The sequence below is a fragment of the Salarias fasciatus genome, chromosome 10 (genome assembly GCF_902148845.1).
Source record: "Salarias fasciatus chromosome 10, fSalaFa1.1, whole genome shotgun sequence".
NCBI classification, from domain to species: Eukaryota; Metazoa; Chordata; class Actinopteri; order Blenniiformes; family Blenniidae; genus Salarias; species Salarias fasciatus.
The window spans coordinates 21,453,098-21,473,312 of record NC_043754.1 but is presented as its reverse complement, the minus strand read 5'-3'; the positions used below and the strand labels follow the sequence as shown (position 1 = coordinate 21,473,312).

The following is a 20,215-nucleotide window of genomic DNA, read 5'->3' as shown; positions in this document are numbered from 1 at the left end:
CATTGACCCTGAAGTATTGAATATGTCAGCCTATGGTTTTATAAACTGTTTTTTTTTTTGTTTGTTTTTTGTTTTTGTTTTTTAACTGAGTGTCCTCATGGACAGAAAACAGTGTGTTATGTTCAATCAATTTCAGATAGAAAGACATCCAGAGTGCTGTTTCTCAGGGAAGGGCTTTTGGGCCTATAATGATTTCTATTTTTGTAAATAACATGTCATATATAGTAGAAATGCTGGTTTAATGCATGGATTGCTTCTGGTTCTGCTCATTGAGTTTCAAAAAGTTCCTGGGATGTTGTATCTACAGCAAACACGGGCAAGGGGGAGGAGATAAACACAGAGCAGTGAAGAGGATGGGACCCTGAACACAGGTCTGGGGAGAAGAGGGAAGATGCTGAATCAGTCGGCCCAGGTGTGCGTTGGATATTCTGACGGAGAACGGAGTGGGAGCTGGTGCCAGACGCTGCACTTAAAACGAGGAGGAGGATGCAGAAAAGTCTGGAATGGCTGGTGACTGTAACGTAGGCGGAAACCAGACTCAAACTGTTCATAGAGGTTACTGTCAGAGAGGCGCTGTACTTTAGTTTTCTTCATAAAAGAGAGATTTTATTTCAGTGATTTAATTAACATTTAACCATTTGTTGCAATGGCAGGCAGTCCTGGAAAATAATGAAAATAGCCAGATTTTATTTTTATGAAGCAATCAGAAGCTTAGAATCAGACAATGCAACATGCATTTCATGCAAATGCAAAATCTGCATTTAACAGATTTAAACTGTAAACCTTGTTTTAACGCCTGTAATCTTCAAATATGTCAACTGGTGATCTATTCAGGCTGAATCCTCATTTTTCACAGAATGACAAAGGAAGCGAATCAAAACACTGAGACTTTTAATAAAGTCTATATTTGAACTTTATTTTTTAAAAATGACAGTATTCTATGACAGGAATTTGACACACGGTACACAACAAGGGTCCTCTCAGATATAAAGATTGCTCTGGATCTCGGTGCTTCTGGTAAACTTGCGGAGCACGTCTGAGTTTGGAGACAGGTCCAGCTGAAGAGAGAAAGAAACGAAGAAATAAACCAGGACAGCTATGAAAACTGAAGTTTGGCTTAAAATACAGATTCTTTTAAATCATCATTTCTTGCAGATTCAAACCAAAAATACTCCAAATGTGAGCATCAATCTGCCTCCTGAATCGCAGAATTCAGCTCGTGAATTCAATGAGGCGCTCTCGTCTGCCTGCCTTTCTGATTTGACCTCTTCTCCATGGCAACGGCAATCAAAGCTCAGGGGGTCTGAAGCAATTTGAGTCACCTATTTTTTCTCTCAGAGTGACGCAAGAGCTATGATTTCTCTGAGATAAAGCTGAGGGAATCAGAACATAACCCTAAAGGGACGTTGCCAAAGTCGTGTTTCTGAGTTTTAACAGTAGATTTGGTTTAAAAGTTAAAGGATTAAGAGAGAAAACGATCCTTTAAACATGCAAGTTTCACAGCTTTGACTCCATCAAAGTTGGAGTTACACAGTGGAGCTGAAGAAGAAAGGCGGCTCACCTGCAGCGACCTGCCAAGCTTGGTCAGCGCGGGCTTGTACGTCTCCATGGTGACCGAGTCGGGCCCCGCAACGTCGCTGTAGCACTGGTAAACAATGGCGGCGATGCGGTGGACCTGGCAGTGGTTCAGCACTGATGAAACAGCACAAAGGAGGAGGGGAGAGCAGGGTTATCACGGCGCCACGTGGCAAAACGGCTCGGGGCGAGGGGTGTGTGTGTCTGTGTGTGTCTGTGTGTGTGTGTGTGTCTGTGTGTGTGTGTGTGCCTACAGCTCTTCATCCAGATGACGCATGTTTTCTGTTTGGACTGAGTGTGGGTAAGTGCACTCGCACCAAAAGGCCCAAATCAGGATGCAAGACTACGTGTGCTCAGGGAGTGGAGAGCGGCCTAATGGCACTACATTTCATTCAGCTGGCACACACTTTTACCCAAAACCACTCACCCACACACACACACACACTAACACACACACACACACACACACACACACACCCATCCGGAGTCCTCCAAGGTTCAGCATCTCGCTCAAGGACGCTTCAACAGCAAACAGAGAACCAGCTAAAAACCCAGTCTTTTAATAGTTGTACAGTTTGACTCAGTCGTTTCCATCCAGTCACTTTGAGTCGCGTCTTCATTTTCTGACTGTAGAAACGAGGAGGAGGAAACCCGAGCAGTCACTGAAAGTTTAAACACATCGTGACATTGTGAGAGCTCCTGGAACCACAAACGGCGCGTTGCATGCTGATCAGCCTTACTGATGAGGTTCAAATCCTTTAAAAATCAACTCTGGTGGTGGATGTGTTGCTGCTGAATATGATTTACTACGTTCTGATACCATATTAGATGTGAAAATCTCACATAATCTCTCAGGGATTTTACAGATCAATGACGTTTTTGCTGCCGATTTTAATATAGTCAGTGTTTAACAACATATTTGAACTGAACATTTTATTGTTTTCTCATCAACACTGCATTGAGAAACAACACAGTATAAAGTAAGAAAACGTGCACTTGACCGACCTCCAGCAGCATTTTATCTGTTGAAACATGTTTAACCTCATTTACAGGCTCTGGGATGTGCTGAGTTTCTCCCCAGCGAGCGTCATGCAGGCTCCACATGCACTAATCAATGCTGTTTTTGTCCAAATTGAGCGACTGGAGTGATCCGGTGGAACTTCCTGCACCATTCACCACCAGAATGTCTCTTTCCTCGGCTCGAAAATGGAAGTGAGACTGCAGTGTTTACCAAAAAAGCAGGACGGGTTTGTTTTCCTCTACCTGCGGCGGCGAGGCCAGTGACGATGTTGGGCTGCTCCAGGGAGCGGCAGACGGGCCGGTCGCTGAAGGCGGCGGTGTGCAGCGAGCGCAGGAAGGGGGCGGAGCTGCCGCTCAGGTAGTCGGGAGTCTTGTAGTCGGCCAGGGAGCCGTCTGACAGCACGGTCACGCTCAGCTGTCGGTGCTGCAGACAGTCCAGCACCTTCGGGAGGCAGAGAGACGCGGTCAGGGCGCCGCCGAGCGTCGGGCGATCGTCTGTTTCCAGACGCGCTCTGGCGTCTCCGATCCCGGCGCCACCTGCGAGTGAGCTTAGCCGTGCAGACGTACCTTCTCAGTCCACTGAAACAGTTGATCCTCTGCAACGTGGCACGTCACCTGGCACACCAGCACCTGGAGAGAGAGACAGAAACGAGGGGAAGGCACAGTTTTACTTAAGAAATATAAACCTTTCTCAGTCCATCATTAGTGCTGTCAGTTTTTACCCATTCATGGAGGGCTGTCAACAATTGATTTTTTATTAAGCTGCGATTAATCGGATAACTTGTGAGCTTGTAATTGAGCTTCAAATGAAGAATCTAATCCTCATAATTCAGCTGAACTGCACAGGGATGGAAAAAACAACGTCCCAATGACAGGAAATTGAGTTTTATCTTCTATTTCTATTCTTTGAAACAATCGTGATTAATCACAGTTTAAAAAAAAAAATGAATCGTTGACAACCCTCCATCGATTCATTGAGATTAATCTGAATTTGTAGCGATTAATGGCAATTAAAACTGACAGCTCTTTCGTTTTTTGCCTTTTTAAAGTTAAAAAAATAAATGTTCCTCCTGAGTGGGGTCGGTAGACTGAAGCCCTGCTGTGTGGGTGTCTGTCGCCGGGCCGCCTCACTACATTAACACCCTGCAGCCGCCTCCAGGCAGCGGGACACGCGATCAATCTGAATCCCCGCCGATATCAAACGCAGCCGTTCACCACGCTTATCTTGATTAGATCCCGTGCGGACGGCGGCTCGGCTGGAGCTTCTAACTCTGGCGTTTGACAGTTTCTCGCAGCAGACAGCTGGAGCCGACTGGTCCGGCACGTGACGGGGTCCTCAGCGGCTTCTCCTCCCCGCCTTGACGCGCTGCACTGCTTCTGCATCAGATCCATTATGATCGGACGGGAGGCCGAAGCTGAAATAGCTCTGGAACGACGCCAGCACATAAAAAAACGGCTTCGGCCAAACGATAACTTGCTTTTATCTCCCGCCGTCACGGAAGCGTCTGCACTCCTGATATTTCTTCTCTAATTTGTTCCCTGTCATCTGGAGCAGAGCGCGGTCGTTACGCGGCGCGTCTCGCGTGACAAACGGGAGCTCGGCTCATTAACGGGAGCGCACGGCGAGGCGCCGCGGTGCTCACTCACTGACGGCTGCTCTTTGTGCCTGTAGAAGACGCAGGCCGCCGCCTCCTCGCCGCTCTGGCCGGCTGCCGCCCGGCTCCTCTCGTTCCACACCGATGCACGGCCGACGGCGTTCCAGTTTGCGGAGGCGAGGACGTACACTGACAGGAACCCTGCGAAGACACGGCCTCTCAGTATTCAGCAGCAGCAGCAGCAGCTCCCACACCGGGACGCATCCCGCCGCTCTCATTCCACTTTCACTTCACCGAGAGGAAGATCTCCTCTTCTGCAAGGAGTTTCAACAAGAAACACATCAACAGATCAGTAACAGATCATCTGAGATCGCTGCTGTTTCAGAAAAAAACCCATAGAGAGCTCAGTGATTCTGTTATGAAGGGAAAAAAACAGTTTTTTCAACCTTTTGATGCATTTTTCTGCACCAGAAGGTCTCATTAGAATTGGCTCCATGTTCAGATTGTACTTACTTTCTGGAGCAGATGTTTTTTTTTTTTGTTTTTTTTTTAAGGAAAATAGAGACATTTTTATCGCATCTACACTGCGTCACAATAAAGACACGCTTTCAATTTTGAATTCAAAGTTTATTCTGCTTCTATTTTACCTTCAGTTTGACTCCCCTGCTGTTAACTGCGTCGTCGAGAAACCAAGTAGATCTAAGATACACTGGATTTTGGATCATTTCCCACTATTTAACAGATGCCAGGTCTATTTGTTTTTAAACAGAATTGTCTTAATACGTCTGAAAACATCCTTCAATACCCTGGAAGTTAGAAAAGTCGAGAATAATCAACTTTCATCTCATTTGGACCATGAATAGCTGAGTGCTGAGCAGCGTGGTGGGATCACCCTCAGCCCATGCTGGAGGACCGTTCAGTGTGAAGGCTCCCTGAGCGAGCGTGGGTTTTCCCCAGACGTCCTCTCTCACCGTCCAAAAAACACTGGAGGTATGGCAGGTGCGTTCCAGTCAACTCTCCGTGGGCGTGAGTGTGAGTTTGTGTGATTATCCGTCTCCCAGACTCAGCTGGGACCGGCTCCAGCGCCCCACGCCGCTCAGGTGGATGGACTGCCACCAAAGACAGCTGGATGGATCAAATCTGTTACTTAATGAGTGTTTTCAGTCGTTCTATCAGCCACTTCTGTGGAGAAGAGAGTCTCTCTGAATGATTTGAGGACTGGAATATTTTCCTCCCGATGAGCTCAACCGTACTTTCAAACCTTCCTGCAGGTGACTGGAGATATAAAACCGCCGTGTAGCAGAGTCTGGCTGCTCAGGGCGAACAGGAGGCCAGACTCAGCCCCCAGGCTGTGGCTCGAACAATGAATCCTCCCTCTAATCTTCTGCACTGCACTACTTCTCCGTCAAATATGCTCAATATGGGCTGAAACATTCCCAGACAGATAATCCGACACTCCCGCCCTCTGGGTTCACAGGTCGCACCTGAGACCTGCTCTGCCTCCAGATCCTGATGATACCGACTGCATTCATGCAGGATTCAGGGCTGTTTTCAGGTAACTGGCGACTGCAGTGTTTTCTAAAATGAGTACAAATCCAGGCATATACTGGTGCTTCTGTTCAGAGAACAGTTACAGTTGGTCACGGTGTTTCTTTTTTTAAAGCACACAAATCATCAACAGTCCAACATTAAATTACAATAGTGAAGGCTGCTGGGAAGCTGTAGCTGCTCCCCGAGGGAAGTCAAAAGAACAGGAGTCATTAAACGTTTCCAAACAGAGGGACGCTTCAGGGGTGTTGAGAAATGAGAAGGGATTCTACGTAAATATAATGTAGGGAAATCTGCTCCTCTCATGCTGATATATATTCAGACATGTGAAGGGATGCAGCCAGATATTCCTGATTTTCCATAAGTCAGTGAACACACTCGGATTTTTCTTGTTAATCTTTCTTGAGCAGTTTCATTGAGAAAGTACATATATTTTACACATCACCATGTTTTTCTGTATTGAACACTATTTTACTATTTTTAGAAGACGCCCTGAAGGCCACTCACAGGCTCCCTGCCATGCGGGTTTCATTTGCCCCTCAGTGCGAGGAGCCAGACAGCCTAACGATGTGACGCCGCTGGCCTCCACGTGTCTGAATGTGACGACACACCGGAGGGAAAACAATCACCTGGAGCTTACAGCACAGCCTTTAGCGCCGCATCCTGCTAACAGCTGCTTATTAATCCTAAAAGCTAAAAGAAAATTCTCGCTGCCACTCAAGGAAATATCTACGACTCGGAGCCTTCGCCCAGTTTCCAGAAGCAGATCGTAAAAAATGAATCTGATCTGTGATAATGTTGGCAGAGCCGGCGGACGGAGCGTCACAGGCCACGGAGCGTGAAGGGAGGCTGGCAGCGACTCACTGGCAGCGTTGGGTCCCACGGCGAGGATGAAGTCTGAGCACTGCAGCTTGTTTCCAGACGCCAGAGACTCCGAGACTTCAGGGCTCCAGTGGAGATGAACCTCCCTGGAGGAGAGGCACAGAGGATGGGTGAAGAGCAGAAGAGCAGCAGCTTCATCATGTTTTTTTTTGCCACCCTGGAATTGCATCTCCAGTGTTTCAGACACACTGACCTGGAACATTGGCTCGCAATAACAAAATGGACTTTCAACATTTAGCTGTAATCATACATTTCATAACTTACTCTTCTGACACTCTATATCGCACATAAATAAATGAATAAATTAAAAAAACGCATGTTATCACTTTTACTTATTTGTATTGAGTTTAAATGAATGAAAACGCAGAATTACACCACTGTCTACAACATGTTAGAATATCACTACTTTTGCAGTAATAAGTAAAATTTAGTGTCAAATATGGAAACATGTAAGAATCCAAGAGCCTATTTTATAGATAATGTACATGTAAAGCTTGAGTGATTTCATGCCTAGTTTCTAAACAGGTTTAAAGTTATATACATTTTTAAGACAATTCAAAGTTTTTTGCAACTGAAGGTTTAATGAAAATTATCTTTATAATTAGATTTCACTTCATCACTTACACTCTGCACAACAACACAGAGAAACTTCAAAGCCTAAACTTAAAGGTTATTATTTTACTATTTTAAGAAATTGTGCTGTGTGCGTCTCCTGAGCTGACACGTGTTTGACAGCCCTGTCTTACTGTTTCACACTTTCTGATCAGTTCTACTACTTTAACAAAGTCCTTACGCAATAAATTGAATTAAAATTCGAACCTGAAAATTTGGATTTTGCAGGTAAATTATGAGTTTTTAGTCTGACTTTCTTGACAGGAGCATTTGATTCCACCTTCATCAGTAACTGATGAATGATGGTTAATTTTCAGAGACACACTGTCGTGTTAACTGAAGCTGCTCAGAGTCACATCGAGCCGTAAAGGACCTGAAGATAAACTGTAAATTCATGTCTGATGTCTCCCCGGCTCGGTTCTCCAGGTTCGGACTGACTGGGCTCCATCTCTGTCTTTCTGCGCTGTCACTTCACGCTAACCCGCCGTTCCTGACCTCTTTTCTTCCAGCTCTCTGCGGATTTGTTCATCTTCCTCGTTCTCCTCTGCCTCCTCCTCCTCCTCGTCCTCCACAGCCCGAGAAAACACCGACAGCACCTCTCCGAAAAACGTGGCCATGACTGCGGGGTTTTTAATAAATCGAAAGTTCAGCTTCAGATTTCAGGAAGCGGCCATGACACCGGAAATAGAAAGACTCAGCTGCTTCCGGTCTACTTCAAAATAAAAGCTTCAGCTTGTTTTTATATTTTGGATTATATATATTGTACTGTTGAATTTAGAATAGAATAGAATAGAATAGAATAGAATAGAATAGAATAGAATAGAATAGAATAGAATAGAATAGAATAGAATAGAAATAATTTGTTTGTCTCAGATTCCATCCATACATCTTCTATACGCCTATCCAGCAGGTTGATGGAGTGAATCGTAGTTGACTATGAGCAAAGGGCACATCCTGCACAGTTCATCACACACATCCACGCAATTTAGGGTAATCAATTAACTGTGGGAAGAAACCGCCTGGAGAAAAGCCATGCACACAAGGGGAGAACATGCAAACTCCACACAGAAAGGGCTGGCCAGTAATTCAACCCAGGACCTTTTTACTGTGAAACGAGAAAGCTAGCCTCACTTTAAAGGTCTTATATTATGCTATTTTTCAGTCACGTCATATGGGTCTCCGAAGCCCAAAGACATAGTATATAAGTTTGTTCACCCAAAATTCATCCTATGTTTGGAGTTTCAGCGGTCCAAAAAGCCGCTCTGAGGAGCCCTCCTCAGAACAGGCCGTTTCTGAGCCTGCTTCCTGGTATACGCTTGAACGTATCTGACCACACACACACACACACACACACACACACGCATGTGTTGGGTTTCCCACTCTTTTGGGGACCTTCCATTGACTCCCATTCATTTTTAGCCCCTAACCCTGACCCTTACCCTAACCCTAACCCACACCAAAACAAAGCGTAGCCCTAAATAAATGTTTTTTGCACTTTTACTTTTTTCAGTAACAACAACATGGTCAAGAAAACACTGTTTCCCTTCATGGGGACCCAAGAAATGTCCCCACAAATGACATTGTGCCTGGTTTTCCTATGTTGTGGGGACATTTTGTCCCCACGACCATACGAAAACCCGCACACACACACACACACACACACACACACACACACACACACACACACACGGTGGGGAGTCAGGGGGAGGAGTTAAATCCCCTTATTTTAGGATAAGCGAATCAAACTCAAACTTGACCGTTTCAGCTTCAGTTTGTTTCATTTTCACAAAATGTGGTGTAGCAAGACAGGGAGGAAACAGACAGTTTACACATTTGAATGTCACAATGAGGCTACGACAACACATACTACTATAAGAAACTCTTCACAAAGTGAAAAAAAGCTAATGTATGACCTTTAAGCCTGAAATGTCTCTCTGGAGGGTTTAACCGATATAGTTGTGTGATGGTATTTTGTGACTCTTGCTAAACATGGTTTCCTTTGCTCTTGTTTGTAGTTATTTCAGGTCTGTGATTATTTTCTCGGTCATTGACATTGTGTGTTTTAATCTCCATTAAATTCATTTGACATCTCTTTGTTATTGATTATCTCTCTGTGCTTGTTGCATTATTTTGTATCTGTTAATGACAGGTGAGTATTTGTTCCTTTCTGATGCATTTCTGTGTCATTTTGGTTTGATTGTGTCTTTTAATGATGAGTTTTCAGATATCTAAGGTTTTTTCACTTTTTGTGATTGTTTTCACTTTAATGTCTCCTTATTTCCATCTTGTGCCTCTTTATGGCCATCTCGGTGTCTAATAATGGTTGTTTTGCATCCTCTTTTATTATTTTGCATGTTTTTATTGTGGATTTGTGAACTTTTTGACAAACAAAATTGCATCTTTACGTTAGTTTGGTGTCTTGTTGAATGTTATTTCATCCACAGGCCTCCTGTAAACCCATTTACGTGACACTTCATGTCAGACGTAGTGAGACTGTTTGCTTGTACCGCATCACACATAGGAGAAAGAAATACCTATTGTCATTTTTGTATCTACACCATTTTTTTGGTGTATTATCTCTGAGACTGAACTATATCTCAGGTGATGAACAGTGTGCAGCAAGAAAACAGGAGCTATATTTCTAACTTAAGATAAGAGCTTGATTTAAGTAAAAGAGACTGCAGACACTTCATATTATCATCAGCTGGACTACACAGAAAAGGGCCGCGGCTTGTTCTCCGTGTGCTGAGAGCTGACTCTATATATACCTTACTACATGCAGCATAAATGATTATATTTCTTCTAAAATCAATAACTATTTATTTCAAGATGCGGATATGTGATTCTCACATGAAAACAGACTTGAGTAAGTTTCATTTCAGGATCCCAAAGCGCTGCATGAGAGTCCAACGTGCTTCTTCTGTAGCTGTTTGCTCCAATCAATGAATGATTTAAGGCCGGGGCTCTCCGGCGGATTCACATGGTGTGTGGTTATACAATGGCTCGAACGTGGCGAGCAATTAGAGTCGGAGAGAGCCTGACGTGCTATTTCAGTCCCTCGTGCCAATCAGGGGGGAAACTTAACAGACCACATGACTCCGCCGGATTCATTCTGGTGATATATAATTAACAGGAGTGCAAGAAAGCAGCAGCAAAAAAAAAAAAAGAAAAAAAAAAAAGCATCATTTGGAAAAGGATGCTGGCGGACGGTCGGAGCAGTGCGGCAGCTTCCTTCAAACACAAGCCAAGTCATGTTTGGGCAAACTGGCCTCATGTTGACTGCGGAGCATCCATCCTTTCTATTGTGTTGTATAATTCATTTTCCTGTAAGCGCCGCCCGGGGAGACGAGGGACAAACAGAAATGTGATGATATCAGCACGGCCGTAAAAATGCTTCATTGTCACCAGAAAATGTCCAGTGTTGGAAAGACAAATTGGATCGCGGGGCGACCGCCCGGAGTTGAATGGAGAGTCAGCCCCATTACTGGTGTCGCGCAATAATGTAGCAGGAGGCCATAAAGCAGCGGCAGAAAGGTTTCCAGTCACAAAATGGAGTAACATGCTAGAAGGAGGCTTTGGGCTGCTGTTAATATAATTGATGGTGTAAAGCAGGGGAGAGAGAGAGCGGGGAGATGCAGGGAGGGGGAGTGGGAGGGATGTTCTGCAGCTTAACAAACAATAAAGCCTGCAGGGCTCCAGACAGCAGGAGGAGAATGTCAACAACAGGACAAACGGCGACGCCTGCGCTTTACTGTCCGTTTAAACGGGGAGCGGGGCGGGACAGAAGCCCGAGACCCACACAGTGAGTGTGTTTGTCTTAACTTTGTCCCGGCAGCAGCTGGAGTGTGTGCAGCAGCAGGTAACGAGCAGCAGGTCCTGCTGGATAACCACCAGGAGGCTTCATGATGGAGGATCCTCCTCACAGCACCGATCCTCACTTCAGCTCCAACCCTTCATTTCAAACCCCAGACGACAGCAGAATGTCGAGAAAGGTTCCAACCGCCAATTTCCATTCTAAGACGATGTTTCCACTTTATAGTGTTTTCACTGGAAGACGAACAAACTGAGATATTCTGGAAAGGAGGCAGCGGCGGCTCTGTGCACACATCAAGATCAAGCGTTATTGAATACGTTTCTCCCTTTTCTTGTATTTTCTCAAAAATGGAAGCCGACATATCAGTCAAATTGAGAAGGATCTGGTGCAGCAGACTATTGATTCCTTGGTTCCACCACTTTGACGTTTAGAATCAAACTTTTCCATTTAGGAATTAATATTAATCCACGTTGTGTCTGCCCTTCTCTCAGTTAGTGTGAATTTATTTGCCATCTGCTGCTCTGGTACTTATTCCTGTCTTAATTGGGAATTTCTGGAGGCCTTCCATTGTGGAGTTTGCATGTTATTCCTCTTTGTATGTAGGTTTTCCTGTCACAGTGTAAAAAAAAAAAACAAAAAACATACATTTAAAGTAAATCACTGACTCTGAAGTGGTGGGATGTACAGATATGAAGGAAAGGAAACTGTCTTGATTGTTTTTTTGTGTTTTATATCAGTATTTTAGACAATAATACCCCATTTAAGTCTCTCTGCACTCATCCCTCAGATTGTGTTGAAAAACTATTCGTCTTGGTATCAACCAGCTGGTCAGTAAAGAGTACTCAGATTTATCTTTGCCCTGAAGATGGGAAATAATCAATGACACACACACGGGGAGAAAGCAGCGAGCACACTGCAGCAGGCGAGCCGAAGCGCCGTTCACACAGAGAGCATAATGAGACCATTACTACTTTTGTGGGCGCGCAAATGTGTTGTTTCTCCCTCCATGACACCTGCCAGAAGTGATAAAGGTACAGTTCACACAGTGGGTGAGAAACGAGGGCATTGTTCACGCTGAGAATAAATTGAAGCCATTAATTACTCTTTCCTGAGTGCGCAGACGTGTTGTTTCTCCCGCGTGACACCCACCAGGCTCCACAGTGGCGATATGCCTTCAGACTTCTCAGTAAATAGTGGTAATGGGGCTGCATTCCCGCCGCCGTCTATTTTTATCCCACAAACTCCCCAGAAAATAGCTCCTGGTTTGGTCTGATTAAAGATCTGTGGCTCGCGCTCGTTTTTATTTACTCGTCATTCGGACACGCAAGAACAGCTGCAGCTAGCAGCTAATTGATGAAAGTTCAGCGACGGTAATCGATCAACCCTCCATGATTTAAACTCGTCCGGTTGAACAGTTTTAATTGATTGTTCGAATAATTACAACCGTGAAGCTTCTGCCTGACAGATGAAGACATGACGGCACGATTATCCAATCCAGCGGTCGCGTTTCACTTTTCACAACATCAGTGGAGGGTTGAATCAGAATGGGACGCATTGACCTGGAATGTTGCTTTAGTTTGAATTCGATCAGGAAAATTGCTTTTTCTTTAACCTGACGTTGAGATAATGGAATATGAAGGCTGCGTGAGCCTCGTCTAACTCATAACGGTTATCCCAAAATTTCCAATTAATCCATTTCACAAAATAGGTCTCTGCCTTGTTCTTTTTTTCCAGCAACTTCCATGTTGATTCCGTTCAGTATGATCTATTTTTCATAACAAATGTAAAAAATGTGATTCCTATTCAATGAATATAACCTGAAACTCTTTAGGTCTGCTTTTGAAAACCTCTGATAGAACATAATTTTTCTGTTTGTACCCTTTTTCATCTTTTTTTATTCCCATCATTTCCAGCAAGCTACGTGATGTTCATACCTTATTTACTCGTGGAGAAAAGGCGGACTGGGGAACTTATCGAGGCTGAGCGCAGCCAGCCACAGAGACGAGGCTAAAAGGTGTAAAGGCTGCGAAGAAATCAAAGAATAAGCAACTAATTAAAAGTTGAGACAAAAAGATAAGTTTTAAGCTTTAGCCTGGAGAGATCAGAGAGTCTGATGCCATCACAGAAGAGGCCAGAGAAACTTTAATTAATGTCAGCCGTAACCAACGCTGCATTCAGGCCAACGCCAAGGACAGGAGCGGCTGAACGCAGAGGCTGCGGCCCGACATTCAGAAGGCGCTGAAAGCTGCTCGGTGACGCCTCTGAGTTCTGCTATTGACGGGTTTGAGAGGCGGGCTGAAGCCTGCCACAGGTAGAGTCCCCCCCCCTCCGGCCGGGCGGCACGTCGGCAGGCCGTGGGAGGACGAGCGGAGGCAAGACACACGGCGAACATGCAAACCCCACACACGCAGAGGCCCGGTTGCCTAGCAACAGGCATTGTTGGCGGGATCGTGGGTGTGAAGGTGTGGGCTTTGTTCATGTGTGATGCCTGGCAGAGCCCGGAGGCGGGTGGGAAAGGTGAAGCGCCTGCACCGGTTTGGAGAAACGGTCCGCATCATGAAGCTGCAGAGCGAACGGAAAGAAGCAGCAGCTTTTCAGAAGAAGGTTAATCCACTGAAAACTTGCTCCTGTTGTGTGTTCGAGCCTTACTTTAATGTGATTCCGACATTATTCATGAAACCCCAGCGATGTGCGGCTGAAGTGTGTTATGTAAGGACATAAAAAGTGTTGACGCTCGTTACAAACAAAAGGTTGAGGAGGCATTACAGGTTCCAGAGGTGACATTATTCAAACGACAGTAAAAAAAACAACTTGAATGTCACATGGAAAACGCTGTAAACAAGTTAGATAACAAATAATAAAAGGAAACAGCTTCTTTTTTCTTTTTTTTTTTAGATATTGTACCAACACATGGTGTGTGGGGGGGAAAAGCTCCTGCTGGGGGAGGTGGGGGGCGTCTTCGCCCTCTGACCTTTCAGCTGTTCGCGTTTGCTTCACTCCGGTCCATCAGGGGAGAAAATGTTAGCGATGATTATTCATTGGAGGTAACGTCGGGCACGCTCGTCACTCAGAAGAGTCAAAGTCACGCAGAATATTCAGAAACTAAAGCACTAGTGTGTATTATATACACAAGATGATGCATTTCTGAGTAAGATTAGGCTTTAAAACTGTTAACTCTGGCCCTCTTCATTTACATGACAGCGTCAAAAACGACCCATCTTCACTTGAACCGTCTTCTTTCCACAACGAAAGAGTGAGGGTGGAACATTTACTGTGAAATACGTGTTTATAGACGTGTTTTAGACGGTCGTCACATCGTTCCTGCAGCTGCCGAGAGCCCCGAACGGCTCAATCAACACCTCGACGACGCCTCGCTTCAGCAGGACACCGATTCGCATGCTCTCCCGTTTCTATTTTAAAACACTTATCACATGCCGTCTTGTATGTTAACAGACGATGACAACCGAGCGCGTTGTTTCCTCCGTACGGCGAACGCCTCCTGAAAAAAACAGCGACGTCATCTTTATCTTAAACTTCTCTTTCAGGCAATGAAATACAACTCAAGTTGCTTCTGAAATAGAACATATGAATAAATCGACACTCCTCCCTGTTGTTTTTCACATCTGACACATGCGTGCAGCCTTTACTGGTGTGTTTTTTTCTGAATAAAAGCAATTCCAACTTCCAAACCGCCTTTAAACCTTCACCTTTCTCTGCTGCTGAAGTTTTGTGTTTTCGCTTGAAAATGGCTCCTTCCATAGTGAACTGGAACCAAAGAGGGTCAAAGCTCATCTCCCTCCTCTGCAGCCTGGATTAAGAGCTCAGGAGCCTCACAGCTCTGCCGGGACTCGAGGGGGTCGCTCCTCAGCGGAGGAGGGAACTTTCCTGCTCCACTCCACAACTCGATTGTCACCGTAATTGAATCCGTCTCGAAATGTTTGCTGCGTTCGGCTGAAGTCTCCCATGCAAAACAGAATTTCATCTCGCTCAGACTCCCCTGGAAAAAAATGAAGCCCTGAAGGATGGCTGCCCTCCGGGGACGGCACTGTCATGGTTACCGGCCGGCGACGGCGCTTTTGCAGTTTATCTGAGGCCTGGTCACATTCTCCTGGAGGTAGCTGATCGGTGCTTCCAGAGGTCCCGGTTTAATAAATACGTCCACTCTGTTGATGGGGTCGTCATTACGAGAAGGAAAAATCAATCAGCGGCCGCCAGTTCCTCTCTGACTGTCTCATTCATTCCCTTCTGAAGACATTTCAGCTGAGCACAAAGGAAAAAGTTGGTCTGTGTCTGTGTATTCGTGTGTGTGTGTGTGTGTGTGTGTGTGTGTGTGTGCACGCATGAGTGCATACATGGTAAACTGGCTTTTGTGCGATTCATTAGAAATTCTGCTGACAGAGACTTTGCAGTGAAAGCAGCCGTGTGCGCGTGGAAAGAATATCAAGAGAAGCGTTCCTGCTCGGAGATGGCCTGCAGCTTTAAAGATATCAGCCTCCCCATGTGAAGATGTATAACGTCACAGCCACACGCACGCCAGCGTACGCACACACACACACACACACACACACACAGTGTCCGGAGAGTGCGTCGATAAGTGTTTAGTATTCAGAGCCACAATACTTTCTCATTACAGTTAGTAATCCTGATTAACACAAGCTGCAGAGAAAGAGAATAACACGGCTCAATAAGAGGAAGGCAAATGAGGTACAGTGTCATTAGGAGGGAGAGAAATGAAGCCCGGGGTTGGGTTTTTTTACAGATTCCACAATTAATCTGCTCACATTCAAAGTGCAGGCGAATATTTCTCTGAGGTTTGCTCATTGTATGTTTAATGCATTTTCAAAATGACAATGCTCGGGTTGAGATTTGACTTTGAGTGTTGGGAGATTGGGCTGAATAGCAGGAGTCACTTAGCTAAATATTGGCACCTTCATCTATTCTATTGACATTTCCTCTTTAAAAAACCGATCAGTGGATGGATAGTTTAGCCTGGATGATCATGTGTTGTTTCAGTAATGAAAATAATAAAGCATCCAAGCCTTGCATAGACTTGGACATCTATCACACACCACCCAAAAATATACATGTTAAAGGACCCAGAACTAAAAAAGGAAACAATATAAACCAAACATTCGGACTCGAAAACAATACAGGAAATAATCAGAGTTTTACGTAGGTTAAGTGACTGTAAAGGGAAAGAGAGCGCAGTGAAAAACCAAAACCTGACAGAAAGGACTCACACACACGAGGAAGTGAACCGGGCCGGCAGCTCGGTCTCAAACATCAAACAAACACAAGCAGGTAAAAGCAAACATGAGGAAGTCGTTCCAGGAAGCAGGAGCTCAAAGCTCAGAGATATCTGGTGTGTGTAAAGCTCTCCTCGGTCTTCATCTTTCTGTGCGTTCATGTGAAAGAGGTGGCGGTGTTCGTCACACACCGGCTCCTCAGAGCCGTGACTTATGCTCTTAATAAATTATGAGGGGAGACAGTGATACCTGCAGGTACACTGGATCACAGCTGAGGCTGGAGAGGACGATTAGCACGACACAAACGCCTTGCAAGTATTTCAAAATATGAGAATAACGCTGAAGTTTCACTTTCCTGAAGCATGAAGCAGCTGTTCAAGCAGCTTGATGTGTTTTATTGACATTCACAGTGTGTCACACACACACACACACACAAGGTCTCCACATCACTTACTGTCCTCCACCTCTCTATTGGACTCCGTTCTCTCATCAGCTTCATTTCCAGCCTCGCCGGGCAGTAAAAACACACTGACGCACACTCACACACACACACAGTTTGCTGCTGTGCAAGCAGCAGAGAGAGTGCAGAGGTGTGAAATTGAACAGGGGTCGCAACTTCTCTCCCAACCTTCCTCTTCTCGTTCTTCACACGGGAACCCTGTGTGTGTGGACCAGCTGTGGATGAACGGCGAGCAGGTGGATAGACCTCTCCCGCCCCGGGCCGCCGCTCCGGAGTTCCCCGCCTCTCAGAGTCGGGGTCAGTTTGACCCAGACGGCTAAGCGGATGAATATTGAAATAAGTGCTGTAATCACTCTCCATTTAGCGGCCCTCCAACATATGTCACGCTTTAAACTGTGCATGAATAGCTGCATGAATCTTTCAGAGCGCGCTCGTCTGCAGTTAGTTCATCATCCAGGGACCCTCACTCCCTCCAAGGCCATTCATTTTTCATGGAGCCCCGCTGGTGATGGAGCATGTCCACAAGTAGGGCCGGGAAATTACTCTGTGAATCTTAGATGCTTTGTGCCGCGAATACTAAAAAGTATAATTAACTGATCCTCTTGGTTTTTTGCTTTTTATCCTTCATTGCTGGTCGCCTTCGTAAAAAAAAAAAAAAAAACACGTTTTATTGATCACAAGCTGCTTGGAAAAAGGCTGTGCACTGATAAATCTTTTGAATTCACACGTCTGAGTTCTCACATGTGACGTTTAAGCTCTGAACAGGATCCCTTTTATTTGCTTAACGAAATGAACTTGTTAAATCTTTACAGTTTGTGGCGTGCCTCTCGGGGCGGTTAATGTTTTTCTTTTTTTTTTTTTTTTTTTTTTTTTTTACAGTGGAAACTACTTTTATGATCCACCGCTATGCAATAAATCCCCGAGTGGCAAAACAAACCCATCAAAATGAAGTGGAGAAGTGACACTAACACATCTTGTCCATCTCATCCAGGTTAAACAGGTTCAAACACACATAAATCAACATCCGACAGGGTATTTAGAGTCACTGTGTGTTTGTAGATGGTGAAACTACAAGAGGGAGAACATGCAAACTCCACACAGAAAGGCCCAAAAGAACTAACTGTGCTCCCAAGTTATCAAGTCTGTTTCCAGATTGAGTTTCACTCCCCATGTTTCACTGTGTTCTAGCCTACTTCGTGTCACTGCATGGGAAACTTTGTGGCTTCCAGCGTGTCTCCGGGATGCTTTAACGGCTCAGTAGGTCAAGGTGTGGCCTGGATTCCAGCATCTCCTGTCTCGCTGCTCTGTTTCCACACACACTGCTATATTTGGGGCTGGTGTCACACCGCCTGCCTGCAGCCATCTCCCCGTCAGGGAGGAGCTGGCCTCAGCTTGGTGGTCCAAACCAGAGGGGAGTAGAGAGGGAGAAGTTCCTGTCAAATTCAGAAGATATAAAACAGATTAATTATTATACATGAAAAAATGTTTAGTATGGTTCACAAGAGGATGGAAATGATTACAAACACCAGAAATGTTAAGAATATATCCCCAGTTTATATTAATTAAGCACTTTTCTTACCTATTTTTCAAGAAAAATGACTAATTAGTGACCCAGGTTTAGTTTGACCCTCTACAACTCATTTCCAATGCTTTATAAAGGGTGTTGCAGGTTCCAAATCCAGTAGGTTTGCAGCATTTGACTGACCACACCCTCAGGAATGTCAGTGTTACAGAAAAGACAATGTATGGACACTCATTCACCTTTTGATTGGAGCATTTACTGCTGATTAAAATCTGTCCAGAGCTGGAAATACACAGACAAGGAGAAGAAGAAGAAGAAGAAGAAAAAAAGAAAAAGCCTACAGAAGAAAAGAAGGCATGCCTGCCAGCTGACTGGTATACGGGACCTTTAATGCAGCTGCAGCTCTTCATTCAGATGCTGAGTGGAGCAGCGGAGGATCGGAGGAGGGACACGTTTCAAGGAAAACCAGACCCAGCTCCAGCCTTATCGCATTTTTTTTTTAACCCTGCTCTGATGCAGTCCGGGGGATTTTCCCGCTACCTGAGGTTTTGAGGTGGGAGAGCTGGTCCTGGAGGCGGACTGAGCACATTGCGACAGTCAAAGCGTCCTGAATGATCGGAGGTGTATGAAATGCGTCACGGCCATCCGCTGCTCTCATTTACACACCCCGGCTCTCCACACGCACGCCGTTCCCCACACTGAGCTTTTCACCAGGTAAGAAATCTGCCTTTTTTTCCCCCCCTCTCCTCCTGTCGCTGTTTCAGTAATGTGGGATCAATGCAGGCGTTCTGATCTGCGTAAAGCTGGCGGTGCTGAGGGGACCGACGGGCTGGATCCTGCAGGCCCGCGCGCTACAACACATCCTCACTTTTACAACAGATCCGCTGCATTCAGAGCAGTTTGTGCCTGCTGGGGGTTTTTATTGAGAGTGGGGGGATTTTATTCTGTTTTCTCAGTGATTGATGTTGTGTCAGTGCGCACTTGTCGCCTGGTTGAGATTGTGACAGGAGCATCGTGGAGGCGCTGATGGGGGGAGGTGGGCGGGTTTGTGATGCTTCGGGCTGGCGGTCTTCCCCCAGCGGCTCTCATGTGTCTCCTTCTCGGTGCAGGTAACCACATGCGCGGGCCGGTGTCACCGCGCTGAGCCCGGAGAGCACGAAGGGTACCGGGGGTCAGAGAGAGAGAGAGAGACGCGTACAGAGAGTGAGAGAGAGAGAGGCACGAGACGGTGGACCACATGACCGCCAGAACCGCCGAGGCCTCGGGACTGTCGGTGCCGGTGCACCGCTGTCACGGCGCCCGCACGAACGGCACCGCCACCTGCGCGGAGCAGCTCAGCATCTTCCCGCCCTTCTCCTCCACCCTCGCGCTCCTCGTGCTGGTGGTCGTACTCGTGGGGATCATCCTCGTTTCCCTGGCAACGTTCCACTTCCACAAGAGGAAGCTCCGGAATCGGAAGATCCAGCGCGCGCAGGAGGAATACGAGCGCGACAGTCGCAGCCCGGCGCGCGCCGGCGGCGGGGAGCCCGCGCGGCCGTGCGTCATCGTGCGGCCGGTGAGACGCGCGGAGGAGGAGGCGGCGGCGGCGGCGGAGGAGGAGGAGGAGGAGGAGAAGGTCTCGGAGGCGGAGGAGAACCCGGCCCCGCCGCACGAGACGGTTCCTCTTGACTGTTAACGCGGCGCAACTTCAGGGAACGAGACTGTGGAATAAACAGGAAAAGCAATAAGGCACAAAGAACTCCCACACACACACCTCTCCGCTGCTTGTAGACGACTTAGAAACAGCCAACATGCAGAACACCGAGCTGAAGACAGAGGTTACACCGACACCCACACACTTTCCTAACGACACTTAGTATTTATCCAACCGGAGACTCCTTACCTGACTGTATAAAGTATCTGCCTGCTTTGATTCTTGGACCTCTTCCTCTTCCTCTTCCT

The 20,215-nt window shown here is 46.1% G+C and overlaps 2 protein-coding genes across 2 annotated transcripts; one reads left to right on the top strand and one right to left on the bottom strand.

The window, feature by feature from the left end:
• Positions 1-897: 897 nt before the first annotated feature.
• On the bottom strand, positions 898-7,917 carry psmg1 (proteasome (prosome, macropain) assembly chaperone 1). The gene is made up of 7 exons (XM_030100759.1): positions 7,728-7,917; positions 6,603-6,706; positions 4,243-4,391; positions 3,163-3,225; positions 2,839-3,037; positions 1,562-1,692; positions 898-1,058 (listed from the first exon to the last, which is right to left on the bottom strand). The coding sequence occupies exons 1-7, from the start codon at positions 7,847-7,849 to the stop codon at positions 981-983; spliced, it is 846 nt and encodes a 281-aa protein (XP_029956619.1). The 5' UTR covers positions 7,850-7,917; the 3' UTR covers positions 898-980.
• An 11,006-nt stretch (positions 7,918-18,923) lies between these two features.
• On the top strand, positions 18,924-20,215 carry LOC115395291 (uncharacterized protein C11orf87 homolog). The gene is made up of 2 exons (XM_030100760.1): positions 18,924-18,988; positions 19,384-20,215. Exon 2 carries the CDS (start codon positions 19,512-19,514, stop codon positions 19,947-19,949), a length of 438 nt encoding a protein of 145 aa, XP_029956620.1. The 5' UTR covers positions 18,924-18,988; positions 19,384-19,511; the 3' UTR covers positions 19,950-20,215.